Source organism: Anguilla anguilla, chromosome 6 (genome assembly GCF_013347855.1).
Source record: "Anguilla anguilla isolate fAngAng1 chromosome 6, fAngAng1.pri, whole genome shotgun sequence".
NCBI lineage: Eukaryota > Metazoa > Chordata > Actinopteri > Anguilliformes > Anguillidae > Anguilla > Anguilla anguilla.
Window position 1 is genome coordinate 1,187,886 of NC_049206.1, and position 16,749 is coordinate 1,204,634.

General features: G+C 50.9%; 2 protein-coding genes across 4 annotated transcripts; both read left to right on the forward strand.

Annotated features, from left to right (window-relative positions):
- Positions 1–916: 916 nt before the first annotated feature.
- On the forward strand, positions 917–11,026 carry zgc:110366 (uncharacterized protein LOC550476 homolog). 2 transcript variants are annotated; one of them, XM_035420505.1, is made up of 8 exons: positions 918–1,081; positions 3,210–3,458; positions 4,721–4,822; positions 5,098–5,189; positions 6,798–6,980; positions 7,141–7,200; positions 8,572–8,672; positions 9,483–11,026. In XM_035420505.1, exons 1-7 carry the CDS (start codon positions 1,015–1,017, stop codon positions 8,665–8,667), a joined length of 849 nt encoding a protein of 282 aa, XP_035276396.1. In that variant the 5' UTR covers positions 918–1,014; the 3' UTR covers positions 8,668–8,672; positions 9,483–11,026. The 2 variants fall into 2 exon arrangements, with proteins under 2 accessions (XP_035276395.1, XP_035276396.1); XM_035420504.1 differs by lacking the exon at positions 8,572–8,672 and having other exon boundaries at positions 917–1,081.
- A 413-nt stretch (positions 11,027–11,439) lies between these two features.
- On the forward strand, positions 11,440–15,979 carry LOC118228899 (sphingosine 1-phosphate receptor 1-like). 2 transcript variants are annotated; one of them, XM_035420470.1, is made up of 3 exons: positions 11,440–11,656; positions 12,202–12,258; positions 13,266–15,979. In XM_035420470.1, the coding sequence occupies exon 3, from the start codon at positions 13,435–13,437 to the stop codon at positions 14,569–14,571; it is 1,137 nt and encodes a 378-aa protein (XP_035276361.1). In that variant the 5' UTR covers positions 11,440–11,656; positions 12,202–12,258; positions 13,266–13,434; the 3' UTR covers positions 14,572–15,979. The 2 variants fall into 2 exon arrangements, with proteins under 2 accessions (XP_035276361.1, XP_035276360.1); XM_035420469.1 differs by lacking the exon at positions 12,202–12,258.
- Positions 15,980–16,749: the final 770 nt, after the last annotated feature.

Here is a 16,749-nt window from a genome sequence, read left to right on the forward strand (position 1 = left end):
GGCTCTCCTCCTGTGGTCTCCTCCTGCAGTCTCCTCCTGGGCTCTCCTCCTGTGGTCTCCTCCTGCAGTCTCCTCCTGGGCTCTCCTCCTGTGGTCTCCTCCTGCAGTCTCCTCCTGGGCTCTCCTCCTGTGGTCTCCTCCTGCAGTCTCCTCCTGGGCTCTCCTCCTGCAGTCTCCTCCTGGGCTCTCCTCCTGCAGTCTCCTCCTGTGATCTCCTCCTGGGCTCTGCATAATGGTGTCTGCCCTGCCATGCTCCTGTCGTGGTATCTGCAGGAGCGAGGCACTGATGTGCCACTTGCCTGATCACAGAAAAAAAATTTTTGTTTGTTTGGTTTTTTTTTTGGAGGTGGGGTGGGATTAGGACCCTGGGAAAAACCGTCTTTGATGTTGACCTTTGGAAAAACCGTCTGTGATCGCGGGTTGACGTCATTGCTCAGCATTTACCCGATTACGTGGTCCTTCACGTTTAGGTACCCAGTGCGCATGCTCTGGTGCCTAAAGCCCCATAGTCAAACATAGCAGCGTTCATGAATTGGCCTCATGCTCCATTGAGCAGCTCCCATAGGAATCCATGGCACCGATAAGAGGAAGCTATCGCAGTCTTTGTAAATCTCGATGGTGCTCCAAGTCACGTGGTACGTGCACTAAATAAAGATATCAGATTCTGATTTTAGGACATCTGTTTGCAGTATTTGTTTTACAAATACCGTCAGAGAAACTGGTTAAGACACACGGTCAAGTAATCCCTGCCATTCATCATATTTGCAAATATCTGTGTACATAGGTCTAGCTCTGCCTTTCGAGATGAATAAATCACAGTTCACTCCGTATAGAGCGTATTACGAGTTCAGTGCTTCACACACGCTCTGGCCGCATACATCTCGGGCAGCAGACTTTTTACGACAGTTTACAGTAGGGCACACTTTATAGCTGCTTTCAGTGCACGTTTGAAAAGTTAATAACAGAGAGCTAGCGAGAAAGCTAGATTCTTTTGCACGCCAGTCGCCGAGTAGCATGACGTCTCCGCCGTGCCCCACGGTACCTCTGGCGAATGGTCTGCAAATTCCCATACTCGGATTAGGTAAGAGGGTCGTAGTTAGCTAGCTGTCCGGCTGCTTTCAGAAGTCCGCATTGCGTTTGGAAATTTGGCAACATTGTCGTGGGGCCGGTTACTTTTAGCTGAAGTACCCCTATAGCGTTCGGCTAGTTTCACGGAGACGAAATAACACATTTAGTTTTCTGTTAAAGTAACAAAATAACGACTAGTTGTAGCGCACCGTTAAACGCTACCAACAGTCCCGTCGTGTTGTGGGATTATATGGCGTTTTCCCATGTCGAACAATAATAATTAGTCGTTAACGCGGCAAATAACTTAAGGCATTTGATATTGTCTTTAAATCCATTTCTCTGGCTGCTGCTGCGACTGGTTAAGTTAATGCCACAGTAATTTATTACGTTTTATTTACACCGCAAGCAGGACCAGGACGCCTTTCTTAAATACTTAAATTGCACATCAGGAACGTTGCCAAGGCTCCACCAAACCTATTTCTGTTTAACTCCTCCTACCATTTGTTGAGCTATAGGGCAATTTATGATACGCCTCCTTTCGTAAGAGAGACAGAGACTGAGAGATGGAGAAAGGGAGAGAAGTGTTTGACAGTTATACCCCCTAATCTGGCTGTCGGGTCCGTGTTTGTTTATCCGGCCAGTGAATCTCAGGTGAGATTAAATGACTCATTTTAATTCCCAACATTTCCCATAGTCAAATGTACACTTGTTGACTGAAAGCTTCCTGGGTTTGTTTGGCTCCAGCCAGCCGGTGCAATTCCCCCCCCCCCCCCCTTGGAGGAGGGGGGTGTTGGCTCTGGTTCTGCAAAGCAAATCTGTTTCTGCTGGCCTGTCGTCCCACCTTCTCTCTCTTTTCTCCTCTCTCCTTTCATATTCCCTTTCTACTTCAGTTCTGTTCTGCCCTGTTCTCCTTCTGTCCATCCAGTCACTCCCTCTCTCCTCCCTGCCAGCTCCCCCTGGGACTGTGGGTACTGGGGGGGGAGGTGCTCTAGAGAGAGAGAGAGAATGGGCAGGGGGCGAGGGGGTGCGTATGAATGTGTGATGGAGAGATTTAAGAGGTTGAGAGAATGAGAGAGAGAGAGAATAACAACACCAGTGTGTGTTGTCAGAGCCTTCTCACGGTGCGCTGTTGAAAACCGTAACTGAGAAAAACAGAGCTGGTGGGGACTGCTCTGTGTATTAAAGGATGATGGTGGATGAAAGGATGATAGTGGATGAAAGGAAGATGGAATGATAGTGGATGAAAGGATGATGGTTGATGGAAGGATGATAGTGGATGAAAGGAAGATGGAATGATAGTGGAGGAAAGGATGATGGTTGATGGAAGGATGATAGTGGATGAAAGGATGATGGAATGATCGTGGATGAATGGATGATGGAATGATGAAGTCTGTAGTAGACTGGAGGCTGAGCTGTAGAGAGGAGGGGTTTCTGAGCATGCTCAGTGGAGTGTGGGATACTCATCAGGCAGTCTGATGTCATGTTCTGGGGCTCCGGGCTGAGGAGGGGGGTGGGCTGGGGGGGCTCCCACCGTGAGGCTCACAGGGCCGATATGGCAATGGGGGGGCCCTCGTATGGGGTACCCCCCGATTCATCCCATTCCCCATCCTCGCTTCTCTCTCCCTCCCCCCTCCCTCCCTCCATCCCTCTCTCTCTCCCCCCTCCCCCCTCCCTCCCTCACTCACTGGGCTTATATAAGCAGCAACATAAAAATGCATTTATGCACCCCGAGTGTGTGAGTGAGTGTGAGTGTGTGTGAGAGTGTGTGAGTGTGTGTGAGAGTGTGTGTGAGAGTGTGTGAGTGAGTGTGTGTATGTGTCTGTTCATGAGTATCATCTTCCTCCTTGTCTCCCACTTCCCTCTCTTCTGTCCTCTTTCCCTTCCATTACTTTCCTCTTTCAATCCCTCCTGCCCCCCTCCCTCCCTCTCTCTCTCTCTCTCCCCCCCTGCCCCCTCTCCATCTCTCTCTCTCCATTTCCTCTCTCTCCCTCCCTCCCTCTCTCCTCCCTCTCTCCCGCTCTCTCTCCCTCCTTCCCTCTCTCTCTCCCTTCCCTCTCTCTCCCTCCCTCCCTCTCTCCTCCCTCTCTCCCTCTTCTCCCTCTCTCCCTCTGTCTCTCCCTCCCCCTCCATCCCTCTCCCAGGCACGTCTCACGACGGTGGGTATTCCCATGATGCCGTGCTGTATGCCCTGCGGGAGTGTGGCGTCCGGCACATCGACACGGCGCGGCGGTACGGGTGCGAGGCCCAGCTGGGCGTGGCCGTGCGCGAGAGCGCCATCCCGCGGGAGGACCTGTGGATCACCACCAAGCTGTGGCCCGGGGACTACGGCGGCCTGGCCGCCAAACAGGCCTGCCACGCCTCCCGCACCCGCCTGGGGGTGGAGTACCTGGGTACTACACCCCCCCCCCCCCAGATAACACCCACACACCACCCCCCAGATAACACACGCACACCATCCCCCAGATAACACACACACACACACACCACCCCCCAGATAACACACACACACCATCCCCCAGATAACACACACACCACCCCCCAGATAACACACACACCATCCCCCAGATAACACACACACACCACCCCCCAGATAACACACACACACCATCCCCCAGATAACGCACGCTGCCCCCCCCACATAACACACACACACTGCCCCCCAGATAACACACACACACCACCCCCCAGATAACGCACGCTGCCCCCCCCCCCACATAACACACACACACTGCCCCCCAGATAACACACACACACACACCACCCCCCTCTCTGTCTTCCCTTCTCTCTGTCTCAGACCTGGACCCTGTTTCCCTTCTCTCTGTCTCAGACCTGGACCTCGGTTCCGTTCTCTCTGTCTCAGACCTGGACCTTGGTTCCCTTCTCTCTGTCTCAGACCTGGACACTGTTTCCCTTCTCTCTGTCCCAGACCTGGACCTCAGTTCCCTTCTCTCTGTCTCAGACCTGGACCATGTTTCCCTTCTCTCTGTCTCAGACCTGGACACTGTTTCCCTTCTCTCTGTCTCAGACCTGGACCTCGGTTCCCTTCTCTCTGTCTCAGACCTGGACCTCGGTTCCCTTCTCTCTGTCTCAGACCTGGACCTTGTTTCCCTTCTCTCTGTCTCAGACCTGGACCTTGGTTCCCTTCTCTCTGTCTCAGACCTGGACCTTGGTTCCCTTCTCTCTGTCTCAGACCTGGACACTGTTTCCCTTCTCTCTGTCCCAGACCTGGACCTCAGTTCCCTTCTCTCTGTCTCAGACCTGGACCATGTTTCCCTTCTCTCTGTCTCAGACCTGGACCTCGGTTCCCTTCTCTCTGTCTCAGACCTGGACCTCGTTTCCCTTCTCTCTGTCTCAGACCTGGACCATGTTTCCCTTCTCTCTGTCTCAGACCTGGACCGTGTTTCCCTTCTCTCTGTCTCAGACCTGGACCATGTTTCCCTTCTCTCTGTCTCAGACCTGGACCTCGGTTCCCTTCTCTCTGTCTCAGACCTGGACCTCAGTTCCCTTCTCTCTGTCTCAGACCTGGACCATGTTTCCCTTCTCTCTGTCTCAGACCTGGACCGTGTTTCCCTTCTCTCTGTCTCAGACCTGGACCTCGGTTCCCTTCTCTCTGTCTCAGACCTGGACCTCGTTTCCCTTCTCTCTGTCTCAGACCTGTTCCTGATGCACTGGCCGGACTGCATGGTAGCCGGGCGGTCCAACCGTGAGGTACGGGCGGAAACATGGAGAGCGCTAGAAGAACTGTACGATGACGGTACGGTCCACCTCCGCCAACCTGCGACAGCCAAACAGAGCGAACCCTTAGTCTGACTCCGCCCACCTCCAGCAACCAAACACAGCAAGCCAATCGGTTCGACTCCGCCCACCCTAATCCAGGCAGACACACAGATATTTGGAATAAGGTTCAACCCATTCCAGATGACCAGCACCAAAACGGGGAAACCAACCCTCTCTCTCCTTCTCACTCACTCTTTCTCTCTCTCTCTCTCTCTCTCTCTCAGTCACTTGTTCTCTCTCTCTCTCTCTCAGGTGTGTGTCGGGCGATCGGAGTGAGTAACTTTCTCATACCTCACCTGGAGGAGCTGAAGGAGGACTGTGGCATTATTCCCCATGTCAACCAGGTGTGTATGTGTTTGTGAGTGTGTGTGTGAGTGTATGAGTGTGTGTGTGTGTGTGTGTACGTGTGAGTGTGTTGGGCCTAATTTCTGGAGAGTTGTAGCCGAGTCAGTGATAATAACTCACGATACTGGGGACATTTTTAGAGTGTTCTCCCGTTGCTATGGTGACAGATGTTGGTTCGTGGGATGATTGGCAGGGAGTAAGGATCTGCCCCCTGAAGTATTGGGAAGTGTGTTCAGTTCGAGGAACACTCCAAGAACATCCTCACTTCCTGTCATGTATGGCCCACTTCCTGTCACGTTCACTGGAGGCGGGAATTCAGACCAGCTGAACTCTGACCTCTGACCTATACTCTTGCTGCATCGTGCCAATCAGCAGGGGGACAGATTCACAGACAGTAGCTTCCCTGTCCCAGCGTCTCATGTCGGGGAGATGTGTGGGGCGGACGCGAAACCTTCTGTTGGTTTCACTGGTTTTAACACGAGGGGATTCCCACGCAGGGAACAGGCTGAAATAAATAACATTATACACACATCCTGAACAGAACCCATTGGTGCTGTGAGAGAGAGCATCACCCACTGGCCACAAAACAACAAAACAAAACTGCCATTTAAAGGGGATTAAAGGGTTTTTAAAAGAACAGCTAGACAGAGGAGCATATTGAAAGTGTCCCAGACCCAAATCCAAAAAGAATGAGGTAAGGGCCGAATGATGTGGTGTCAAATGATTTAAGGGGGTCTGTTTCTCCCCTGGCCAATGGGGAGGTTGAGGGGGGGGGGGGGGGGGGGGCGGTGACCTGGCGGGGCCCCCCAACCTCGACAGTGAAAGGACGGGTGCGGGGGAAAAGGGGTGCAGGGAGGGGGGTGCTGTGAGTTAGGGAACAAAGGCGATTTCCGCCTGGATGTTGCTCTGTGGCAGAGTCCTGCATAATTCCCCCTGCACCATGGAGACCAGGCCCTGCGCCAGGCTGCCACAGCAAGCCCTCTCATTCCCACAATGCACTGCTCTAGCCTGCTCAGAGACACACATGGAGACCAGGCCCTGCGCCAGCCTGCCACAGCAAGCCCTCTCATTCCCACAATGCACTGCTCTAGCCTGCTCAGAGACACACATGGAGACCAGGCCCTGCGCCAGGCTGCCACAGCAAGCCCTCTCATTCCCACAATGCACTGCTCTAGCCTGCTCAGAGACACACATGGAGACCAGGCCCTGCGCCAGGCTGCCACAGCAAGTCCTCTCATTCCCACAATGCACTGCTCTAGCCTGCTCAGAGACACACATGGAGACCAGGCCCTGCGCCAGCCTGCCACAGCAAGCCCTCTCATTCCCACAATGCACTGCTCTAGCCTGCTCAGAGACACACATGGAGACCAGGCCCTGCACCAGGTTGCCACAGCAAGCCCTCTCATTCCCACAATGCACTAATACACATACATACATGCGCGTGCACACGCAAACTCACACACCTGCACACACACACACTCTCATTCATTCCACATGCACTCACACTCACACACACACATTGAGATCTTGTTCACAGGGCAGGTTTCACAGTGAAATGGAGATTATTAACACCTGGGTGCTGTTGCCCCCCCCCCCCCCTCGCGCAGGTAGAGTTCCACCCCTTCCAGCAGCCCTGGGGGCTGGTGCAGTACTGTCAGGACCAGGGCATCGTCTTCCAGGGCTACTGCCCCCTGGCTAAGGGGGAGGCCCTCTCCCACCCCCAAATCCAGCGCCTGGCAGCCAAGTACGGACGCACCCCCGCCCAGATCTGCATCCGCTGGAGCATACAGGTGTGTCCAGGTGCATTACATACATACAGGTACATTAAATACAGGTACAGTCACATATATTCAGGTACAGGACACACAGGTACACACAGTGTGGGGTGGTTGCTGTGGTGACCGTGCTCTCACCTGGTCCATTCTCTTCCACCTGTGTGCCCTACTCCAGAACGGCATCGTAACCATCCCAAAGTCCACCAAGAAGGACAGGATCAAGGAGAACTGCCAGGTGAGCAAGACGGGCGTGCCTCTGACCCTGCAGCCCACCTGCTGAGCTGCGCAGTCACAGGCAGCATGGTGTGCAGCTGGAACAGACTGCAGGCACCCTGTCAGCCAGAGGGGGCGCTCTAGATGCTAATGCAGTGATCACGTTCCTTCATCACTCAAAGTGCAAAGTGAGGTCATTTTACTGGCAGAAACTTTGGACTCAAAACAGACACCACGCAGCATGCGATTCAGTTAGACAGCCAATCAGTGGGTTGTGCCTGTTACTGGATATATCAATGAGCTATTACAGCCAATCAGAGCGCTGCATGTGCTGTTGGATGCTTAATGTGGTAATACAGCCAATCAGAGAGCTGCACCAGCTGTCTGAGTTTTTGATTGTCGTACAGCCAACCAGAAAGCTGCATGGGTTGTTGGATGCTTTAGTGAGACATACAGCCAATCAAAAGAGCTGTATTTGTTATTGGTTGCCTGAAAGAGGTAATACTCTACCTGCTGTAACACTGCATGCCGTGCGTGTGTGCTCTGTCTGATGGTGAGACTGTGTTCTCCTGCTAACAGCATGTTTCTGTTCAGACTGATTAACTCCACCCGCGCTGCTGATTCCAGTCTCTTTCACCTGCATGGCAGCCAGTCTGGAGTCATTACAGCCAGTTAACATGAAATCCGCACGCCTGCACTAGCTGCATGGTCCTCTTCACATTACATTATATTACATTACATTTATTTGGCAGAGGCTTTTATCCAAAGCGACTTACAGTGAGTGCATACCGAAGGTCATTGGAACAGCTACAAAACACAGGTCCGATAAGGTGCATTACTCATTTTGGCAGTTATTCGTAACTGTGAACACATTAAAGTCCAGTTCACACAGTAACCATAGGCTCCTTGAGGTCCAGCTGGTCATCCAGGACCACCCCCAGGCTCTTTGCAGAGTGAGAGGCAGTCACTGTGGTGCCATCGACAGTGATTGAGAGCTTCCGTAGTAGAGAGGTCTTACAGGGGATGAACAGCAGCACAGTCTTGTTGAGGTTGAGCTTCAGAGGAGTTGAGATGTCAGCCAGGCAGGCAGATTATTCTCTCATTGGCCAGTATGGCAGAGGGAGGGAAAGAGGAGAAGTGTTGTGTATCGTCCGCATAACAGTGCTAAGAGAAGCCGTGTGACTTAATGACTGAACCAAAAGATTTGGTGTAAGTGGAGAACAGCAGAGGGCCCAGGACAGATCCCTGCGGGACTCCTGTAATAAGGGAGTGAGGAGCAGAGGCAGACCCCACCCAGGTGACCTGGGAGGACCGATCTGCAAGATAGGAGGCAAACCAGGAGAGGGCAGTCCCAGAAACACGTGTCCCTGTGTCTCGCTCTCTCCTGTCCCAGGTGTTTGCGTTCTGCCTGGAGCCGGATGACGCGGCGGCACTAACCGCACTGCATGATGGGAGACACGTGGGATGGGACCCCACGCATGTGATGTGACACAGGTGTCTGAAACTCCCCCCCCCTTACCCCGTCTCTCTCTCTCTCTCTCTCTCTCACACACACACACACACACACACAAACTCTTTCTCCTCCCTCTCCCTCCTTGTTTTACTCCCTCTGTCCTGGGTCAGTGAGACTCAGTCTCTGGCTATGATAGTGATGATGACAATGATGAAGGTACTGTTACATTTCTCCCTGTATTATGCATGTCATGGGGATTCATTTAGGGATCCTCTGATTGGCTCTGTTTCTGCTGGTCATTCTTCCAATTGGCTCTGTTTCTGCAGCTTATTCCTCTTATTGGCTGTGTTTCTGCTAGTCATTCCTCTGATTGGCTCTGTTTCTGAGGCTCATTCCTCTGATTGGCTGTGTTTCTGCTGGTCATTCCTCTGATTGGCTGTGTTTCTGCAGCTCATTCCTCTGATTGGCTGTGTTTCTGCAGCTTATTCCTCTGATTGGCTGTGTTTCTGCTAGTCATTCCTCTGATTGGCTGTGTTTCTGCAGCTTATTCCTCTGATTGGCTGTGTTTCTGCTAGTCATTCCTCTGATTGGCTGTGTTTCTGCAGCTCATTCCTCTGATTGGCTGTGTTTCTGCAGGTCATTCCTCTGATTGGCTCTGTGTTTGCAGGTCTCTCTGCTGATTGTCTCTGTGTCTGCAAATCTCTCATCTGATTGGCTCTGTGTGTCAGATGGCCTCTCCTCTGATTGGCTGTGTGTCTGCAGGTCTCTAATCTGACTGGCTCTGTACCTGCAGTTCTCTCTCTTGATTGGCTGAGTGCAGACCTGTGCTTTGATTGGCTCTCTCTTTGTAGGTCTTTGGGTTCTCACTGCTGCAGGAAGACATGGATCAGGTCAGGAGTCTACACACTAACAGGAAGCTGATCAACCTCACGTACCCTCTCTGGAATGGATAACCACTGACCCAGAGAAAGCCAATCACCTGGCAGAGGGGATAACCACTGACCCAGAGACAGCCAATCACCTGGCAGAGGGATTAACCCCTGACCCAGAGACAACCAGTCACCTGCCAGGACAACCTAGAAACAGCGTCGTCTCTGCTGCTGGTAAACCTGCTTTTCAGGGACGGCAGTCCCCCCCCCCCACCCCCCACCCCCCAAACCTCACTGCTCCATTTTATAGTCATTTGTTTTCGAGAGTGAGGAGAGTTTTTATAAAATACCGGAATATTCCACATCTGTTAGTGAGTCATTTCACCAATAACGTATGAGAACGATAGAGGACGTAAGGGGAGAGATCTCTGAAAAAAACAGACACACCGACCACGGGCATCTCAGCTCAGTGGGAAGCTCGGTGTCAGGGCAACTCTGTCAGTTTGCACAAGGTCAGATGAGATGAAGCGTACGAAAGCCAGGGCGTGGAATACACGTAATTGGAGTTTTAACGCTGAAAATGTTGCTTTGTTTGTTTTTTATATTCATTGTGAGTGCTCTCGTCTACGAAGGCTGTTACACGTGTTTAACTGTTGATCTATTTATGGAGCTGCATGTTTTACCTTGAGTTATTCTGATCCAGTGGCCTTTGAGTGAGTGTATGATGTGGTGAGAATGCACCAGCCAGGGTTCGAGCCTGAAACCCTCTGCTTACAAGACCAGGTAACTTCCGGGGTGGATGTGAGTTAGATTCAAATTTGATAGAGAATAATATTAATTAAAAAATCCTCAGCAAGACAATGCCAGTGTTTTCCAATTCAGAAAATTTGAATTGCAATTGGTTTCCTGAATCAAAATGGAATTTACCTGTGGTACCTGTGCTGCACCTGCAGCTGACCTTTGACCTCTGTGCCTTTGTGAAAGTGCGCTGTGTGGAAATTGAATTGACGCTGCTCTCAGGGGTGAAACGCGACAGATATTTTCTGTGTGCTTTGTTACTGTAGCTTTTATAAAAATAAAACGGTACATGAAATCACTTCAACAAAATGGAGTTTCATCAGTCTTTGTGCACGATTGTATGTTATCGCCTCTTCCGTGCCACGTGACATGTCCTTAGCGGCCGGTGTCTTTGGGCGCTCTGAAGGGCAGTGTCTTCACTGTACACGAAAGGCATCCGACAGAGCGCATTCTTCAAATAACCGCTATTTAGTCGTTTTGTTCAGTCCAGAACCGATTGTAAGAATGTTTAAACCTTTCAAAGTGTGGCGGGTATTTGAGTAGCTGCAGGGACGTTTTAAAATTGATTGCCACTGAAGCGGCAGTGAACCCTCGATGGGTTCGGACCTTAGTGCAGGAGTAAATGCAAAAGAAACTGGTACAGCCTGTACCCATTCACACACCTGCAGCTTGCATATCGGAATGTGCACCCGCCAAATAAATCCTGATACTTTCAGGCGACGTGTAAATGTTTCTTGTGATTTTTTTCTCTTAAGGGACCAGGACTAAGGTAGACGGTCTTTAAAATGTCATATTTATTTGGATCACCATAAAGTTGTTTTGTTTGTTCAGTTTTTAATTAAGTTTAAACGTGGCTTTTATGTGATTCTGTAGTTATTGTGTTATCAATAATAAGAAACACACACGGGGCTGTCGGCTGAAGGGGTCTACGTTTATTGAGGTCATCGCCCCTGCATTCTCCGGTATTCCGTTTATTTTGCTGTTTTTCCCAGATCCTCAACCAGGCGTACGAATATTTAGCGAGGGTGACGAAAAGGGAATTGGGGGGGGGGGGGGGGGGGGGTTGTGGGGGTGTGGGAAACAAGGACGGAGATGGAGGGCAGAGAGCGTGTGAGAAATGAGGAGAAGGGAGGGGGGTGGGGGTTGGGGGGGAGAGAGTGGGACAATGCTATGAATTCTTCAATAGACTGGTGAGAGGTGACGCTCTTGTCCGGGTCCGAATCTCCGGAAAAGGTTCCATCTCGGTCCGCAACAGTGAAACGGGGGCCTCCTATATCGGGGGAACAGCCAGATGGGTTTGAGCTCCTGAAGGATTTACCCAAATAAGGACAGCGCGCGAGTCAATATCTGCTTCGGAGGTAATCATTTTTAATTAGACTAATGATTCAGTGTTTTTACAACATGTAATGGGTATTTTATCAACTTGAAAAATCGTATTAATTGTATTAACGTATTGTAGCCTTTTTTGTATTAACGTATTGCACTGCATAGCGTCTGTAGTCTCTCCACTATAAGCATGTGATGAAATAAAGTCTTCGGGCACAATATTAATATCTCTCGTATAAGAAGCCAATTGGTTTATATAATTTAAACTCTGCTGTCACACTGCCCATTTACAGTCTTTGTAGAGCCATTTCATGCAGCTATCCAACAGAAAATATAAATATTCTATTGAGCTGGCCCCCGCCGCTTTCAGAACTTTTGTAACTTCGGCTTTAGGTTAAGGTATATGGAATGCGTTCAGACCACCGGGATTCTTACACATAATAAAATAAAAATAACCATGTCTCTGGCCAAACGGTAAGCGTCGCGTTGTATCTGCCATCTTAAATTACATGTGCGATTTATGAAAAATAGCCTACAGTTGTTACATTTTTTTTTATTTTTTTATTTTTTTTAACAGTTGTCGTTACCACTTTCCACTACGATTTTTTTTTCATTTTACTGGCCGCTTATGAAGGTATGTATAAATATATAAGCCGCTCTATAACCCGCTGGAGTGCTGCTGAATGCGCACGCGCACGTAACTGAAAGCCGCAGTGAAAGTTTTCCCCTCTTATTCGTTTGGGAAACTGAATGCAGACCTGTGTGGTGTTCTGATAGACGCGATGAAAGAAAAAGAAAGTGAGTTGTTTTGCAAAAGACTGTGCTGGAGGCATTCTCAAGAAAGCGGGGAGGTGGATTGCTTTCTTTGCGCGGCGGTTCACTCGAGCAAATTTTTTATTAAGTTATTTTAAGTTATTATTCATAATTGCACAAATTATTGCTGTACTAAAGTGCATTAAGCTTACCGAACATTTTTTAGCCACGAGCTATTGCATAGGCTATATTTTATGGAGAAATCTGATGTTGTAGTTTAGGCAGGAAAAACTAAAAATATATCAAAATTAAAGGTCCAGGAAACTGGATTGACCTTGTGGTTATATTCCCCAGAAGTGACTATTGATTGCCTTCTTAATGCTTCATTGCATTACCTTACATGGTGACACTTTACAATAAGGTCACATGAATCGGCATTAACGAATGTTATTGTTAACATTAATTAATGAGTCCACATGTCTTTGAGTCCACATGTCTTGAAAGCTGTTTAATTGTTGCTAGCTAAGAGTAGGCTGACTTACCGATCCGCCACATTCTGTGACAGGTTCCGGGTGAAAATTGGCACTGCAAATACTGACTGTACCAGTTATTGTAATCTTGCAGTGCCTGTGAGCTCCAGAAATAAAACCAATTCCTTGTAGGTCTCTTCATTTTTGGGAAAAGAAAAAAGTGTACTGCTTTCTCTGCATCCAGAGAAGGGGCAGTGCTTAGGAATTTTCAACATAGCTTGCCTTACCCACACCAAAGTGGCAGGAGCATCATTTACGTATTACATGTGGAAATGATTTCACTGGACTTAAGGTTTTTGTTTAAGTGGCTTGCCTAATTTAAGCACTCCCCCCCCCCCCCCCCCCCCCCCCCCCCCAGGTTCCTCGTGATGTTGGCCACACGCGTGTGGTGCCAGCTGTTTCCTTGTAAAGATTTTCTAAATGACCAGCGAGAGATTGCAAGCAACAGAGAATTCAGGCTCTCATCCCTGGGCTGGTCGCGAGCGCCCCCTGCTGTCTGAGCGAGGGATTTGCGGCAGGACGAGGTCATGGCCGACTCGATGTACTCGGACCTGATCGCCCGGCACTACAATTTCACGGGGAAACTGCGCAAGGCGGAGCCGGATTCAGGACTGAAGGCCGACTCCGTCGTCTTCATCATCGTCTGCTGCCTCATCGTCCTGGAGAACCTGCTGGTTCTGGTCACCATATGGCGGACCAAGAAGTTCCACAAGCCCACGTACTACTTCATCGGCAACCTGGCGCTGTCCGACCTGCTGGCCGGCGTGGTGTATACCGCCAACATCCTGCTGTCGGGGGCGAACACGTACCGGCTGAGCCCCGCCCAGTGGTTCCTCCGTGAGGGAAGCATGTTCGTGGCCCTGGCCGCCTCTGTCTTCAGCCTGCTGGCCATCGCCACCGAGCGCCACCTGACCATGCTGAGGATGAAGCCGCACAGCGGCGGCAAGACCTGCCGGGTGTTCCTGCTCATCAGCGGCTGCTGGGGCGTGGCAGCAGTGCTGGGGGGGCTGCCCGTTCTGGGCTGGAACTGCATCGAGGCCATGCCCAGCTGCTCCACCGTCCTGCCTCTCTACCACAAGACCTACATCCTCTTCTGCACCACCGTCTTCAGCGTCATCCTCCTGGCCATCGTGGCCCTCTACGCGCGCGTGTACGCCCTGGTGCGCACGCGCAGCCGCCAAATGCTCTCCCACCAGGCGCCCGACGGCGGGGCCGGGGGCCGCGGCGGGGTTGGTGGGCGGAGCTCGGAGAGGTCACTGGCTCTGCTGAGGACGGTGATCGTGGTGCTGAGCTGCTTCATCGCCTGCTGGGCTCCGCTCTTCCTGCTGCTGCTGCTGGACGTGGCCTGCGAGACGCGGCAGTGCGCCATCCTGTACAAGGCCGAGTGGTTCCTGGCCCTGGCCGTGCTCAACTCGGCCATGAACCCGCTGCTGTACACGCTGACCAGCACGGAGATGCGCCAAGCCTTCCTGCGAGTGCTCACGGGGGGCGGAGCCTGTCGCTTTCAGCGCCCCGCCCTCAAGGCCAAACCCCCCTTCTTCGCCGCTGAGTTCACCCGCAGCCGCTCGGGTGACTCCTCCCACCCCAACCGGGAGGAGGCGGAGTCTTCGCCCCGGGAAACCGCCGGGTCCTTCGGGAATGTGGTGTCGTCCGCTTCCTCCTAGCCGTGCTCTCCTCCTTCCATCCGGCCATTCTCCAACCGCTTGGTCCAGATCAGGGTCGGTCGCTGTGGCAACAGGGCACGCAGAGCAGCCCAGACGTCCCTCTCCAGCAACTTACGCTAACTCCTCCCGGTGGATCCCCAGGTGCTCCCAGGCCAGCCGGTGGATATAATCCCTCCAGCGTGTCCTAGGTCTGCCCCTGGGTCTCCTCCCCAGTGGCCGACCCTGTAACACCTCCAGAGGGAGGCACTCAGGAAGCATCTTTATCAGATGCCGAAACACCTCAACTGGCTCCTCTCAATGCGGAGGAGCAGCGGTTCTACCCTGAGGTCCTCCCGGATAGCCAAGCTCCTCACCCTATCAAGGAGAGTAAGCCCTGCCACCCTACGGAGAAACCCCATTTCGGCCCCTTGTATTCACGATCTCACTCTTTCGGTCTCTACCCATAGCATGTGGTCATAGGTGAGAGTAGGGACGAAGATCGACTGGTAAATCGAGAGCTTTGCCTTTCGGCTCAGTGCCTTCTTCACCCCCACCGTCCGATAAAATGCATTACTGCGGCCGCTGCACCTAGACGACCGCCGATCGCCGAATCCCTAGAACTCCTCCACCTGGGGCAGTTGCTCCTCCCTTACTTGAAGAGGGCAAACCATCTTTTTCTGGGAGAGGGCCATGGCCACAGACTTATATACTGATATACTTATGGACTTATATACATATATACTGATGCAGCAGTTATGTGCCTTGCTCAAGGGTACAACTGCAGTGTCCTATCCAGAAATCGATCCTGCAACCTTTAGGTCACAGGCCCAGTTCCTTCCTCATTATTCTACACTGCCGCAACTACGCAATCCCACGATTTCATCAGCAAACCCACAATTCATCATCAGTCCCACCTGAACATCCCACAGGTATTTAATTTTGTTTTCCAAGCTGAAAGATTGGTCTTTCCATTGTTAAATAAATCTGACTTAGGAGGAGCACTTACTACATGTATTTGAAGATCAGATTAATCAGTATTATTTTTATGATAAAAATGAGCAAAACTGTTCAATACAAGTATTTGTGTAGCACAGCGCTTGTTGTACAAGCATTTCTAAAAATATAGACATTATAGAAACTCTAAAATGTGTTGTTGAAAGAGGTGTCCCACAGAAATTGTACCCCTCTTTGAGAATGTATTTTATCTATCCAACTGCCAGTCTTTGTCCATGATTTAGTTGTTTCTATATTTTGTGTTGAATGCACACAGCTCTACCACCCAATCCTGAAACAGACTGTGTGTGCATTCATGTCAGAGACAATTCCACTCAGCCTCTCTCCGTGATTTCCCAATTGGATTCCACCCAATGGCACACTGAAATGAGTGTTTGTTTGATTAGATGATAATAAAATTAAAATGTAAAAATGGCTGAAGTGTTTTTTTGTGCAATGCCAGCTCTACGTTCGGGTTTCTTTACTTTTTAGTTGCTGCTCCTGTGCAGTTGGGCTCAGACAGTCTGCCGATGTTCTGATGGAGCTGAGCTTCTAATGGCTGTTGCTGGATGAATGATCCTCACCTCATAGCCATGCTGTATGTTATAGTACATTTGTCTGCTACATTAAAACCACTGGTGCCCCCACACTCCCTGTCTGAGCAGAGGTCTCTGCTTTAATGGGTCCTGCAAACGTTGTCCATCCATCCATTATCGATACCTGCTTATCCTGAGCAAGGTCGCGGGGGGTGCTGGAGCCTATCCCAGCATGCATTGGGCGACAGGCAGGAATACACCCTGGACAGGCCGCCAATCTATTGCAGGGCACACACACCATTCACTCACACCTATGGGCAATTTAGGGTCTCTAATTGGCCTGCCTGTATGTCTCTGGACTGTGGGAGGAAACCGGAGTACCCGGAGGAATCCCACACAAACACGGGGAGAACATGCAAACTCCACAGCAAGGCGAGATTTGAAGTCGAGATTCGAACCCCCAACCTTCTTGCTACCCACTGCACCACCATGCCGCCCTACATTTGGCATCCCTCAAGTCTTTAGTTGCCTAAAGGGCTACAGGAAATGCACTAACTGTATTAAACCATATTTGAGCGGTACAGTGGTGCCATGGATAGCCCTGCTGCAATAGCAAGAAGGTCATGGGTTTGAGTCCCAGCCAGAACCTTTCTGTCTGGAGTTTGCATCT

Excerpts from the sequence above, each read along its gene's own strand:
- zgc:110366 (XM_035420504.1), top strand. The coding sequence starts at position 1,015 with ATGACGTCTCCGCCGTGCCCCACGGTACCTCTGGCGAATGGTCTGCAA. Across the intron at positions 1,082-3,209 it reads AATTCCCATACTCGGATTAG|GCACGTCTCACGACGGTGGG; the intron begins GTAAGAGGGTCG and ends TCCCTCTCCCAG. Across the intron at positions 3,459-4,720 it reads CCTGGGGGTGGAGTACCTGG|ACCTGTTCCTGATGCACTGG; the intron begins GTACTACACCCC and ends TCTCTGTCTCAG.
- LOC118228899 (XM_035420470.1), top strand. The coding sequence starts at position 13,435 with ATGGCCGACTCGATGTACTCGGACCTGATCGCCCGGCACTACAATTTC.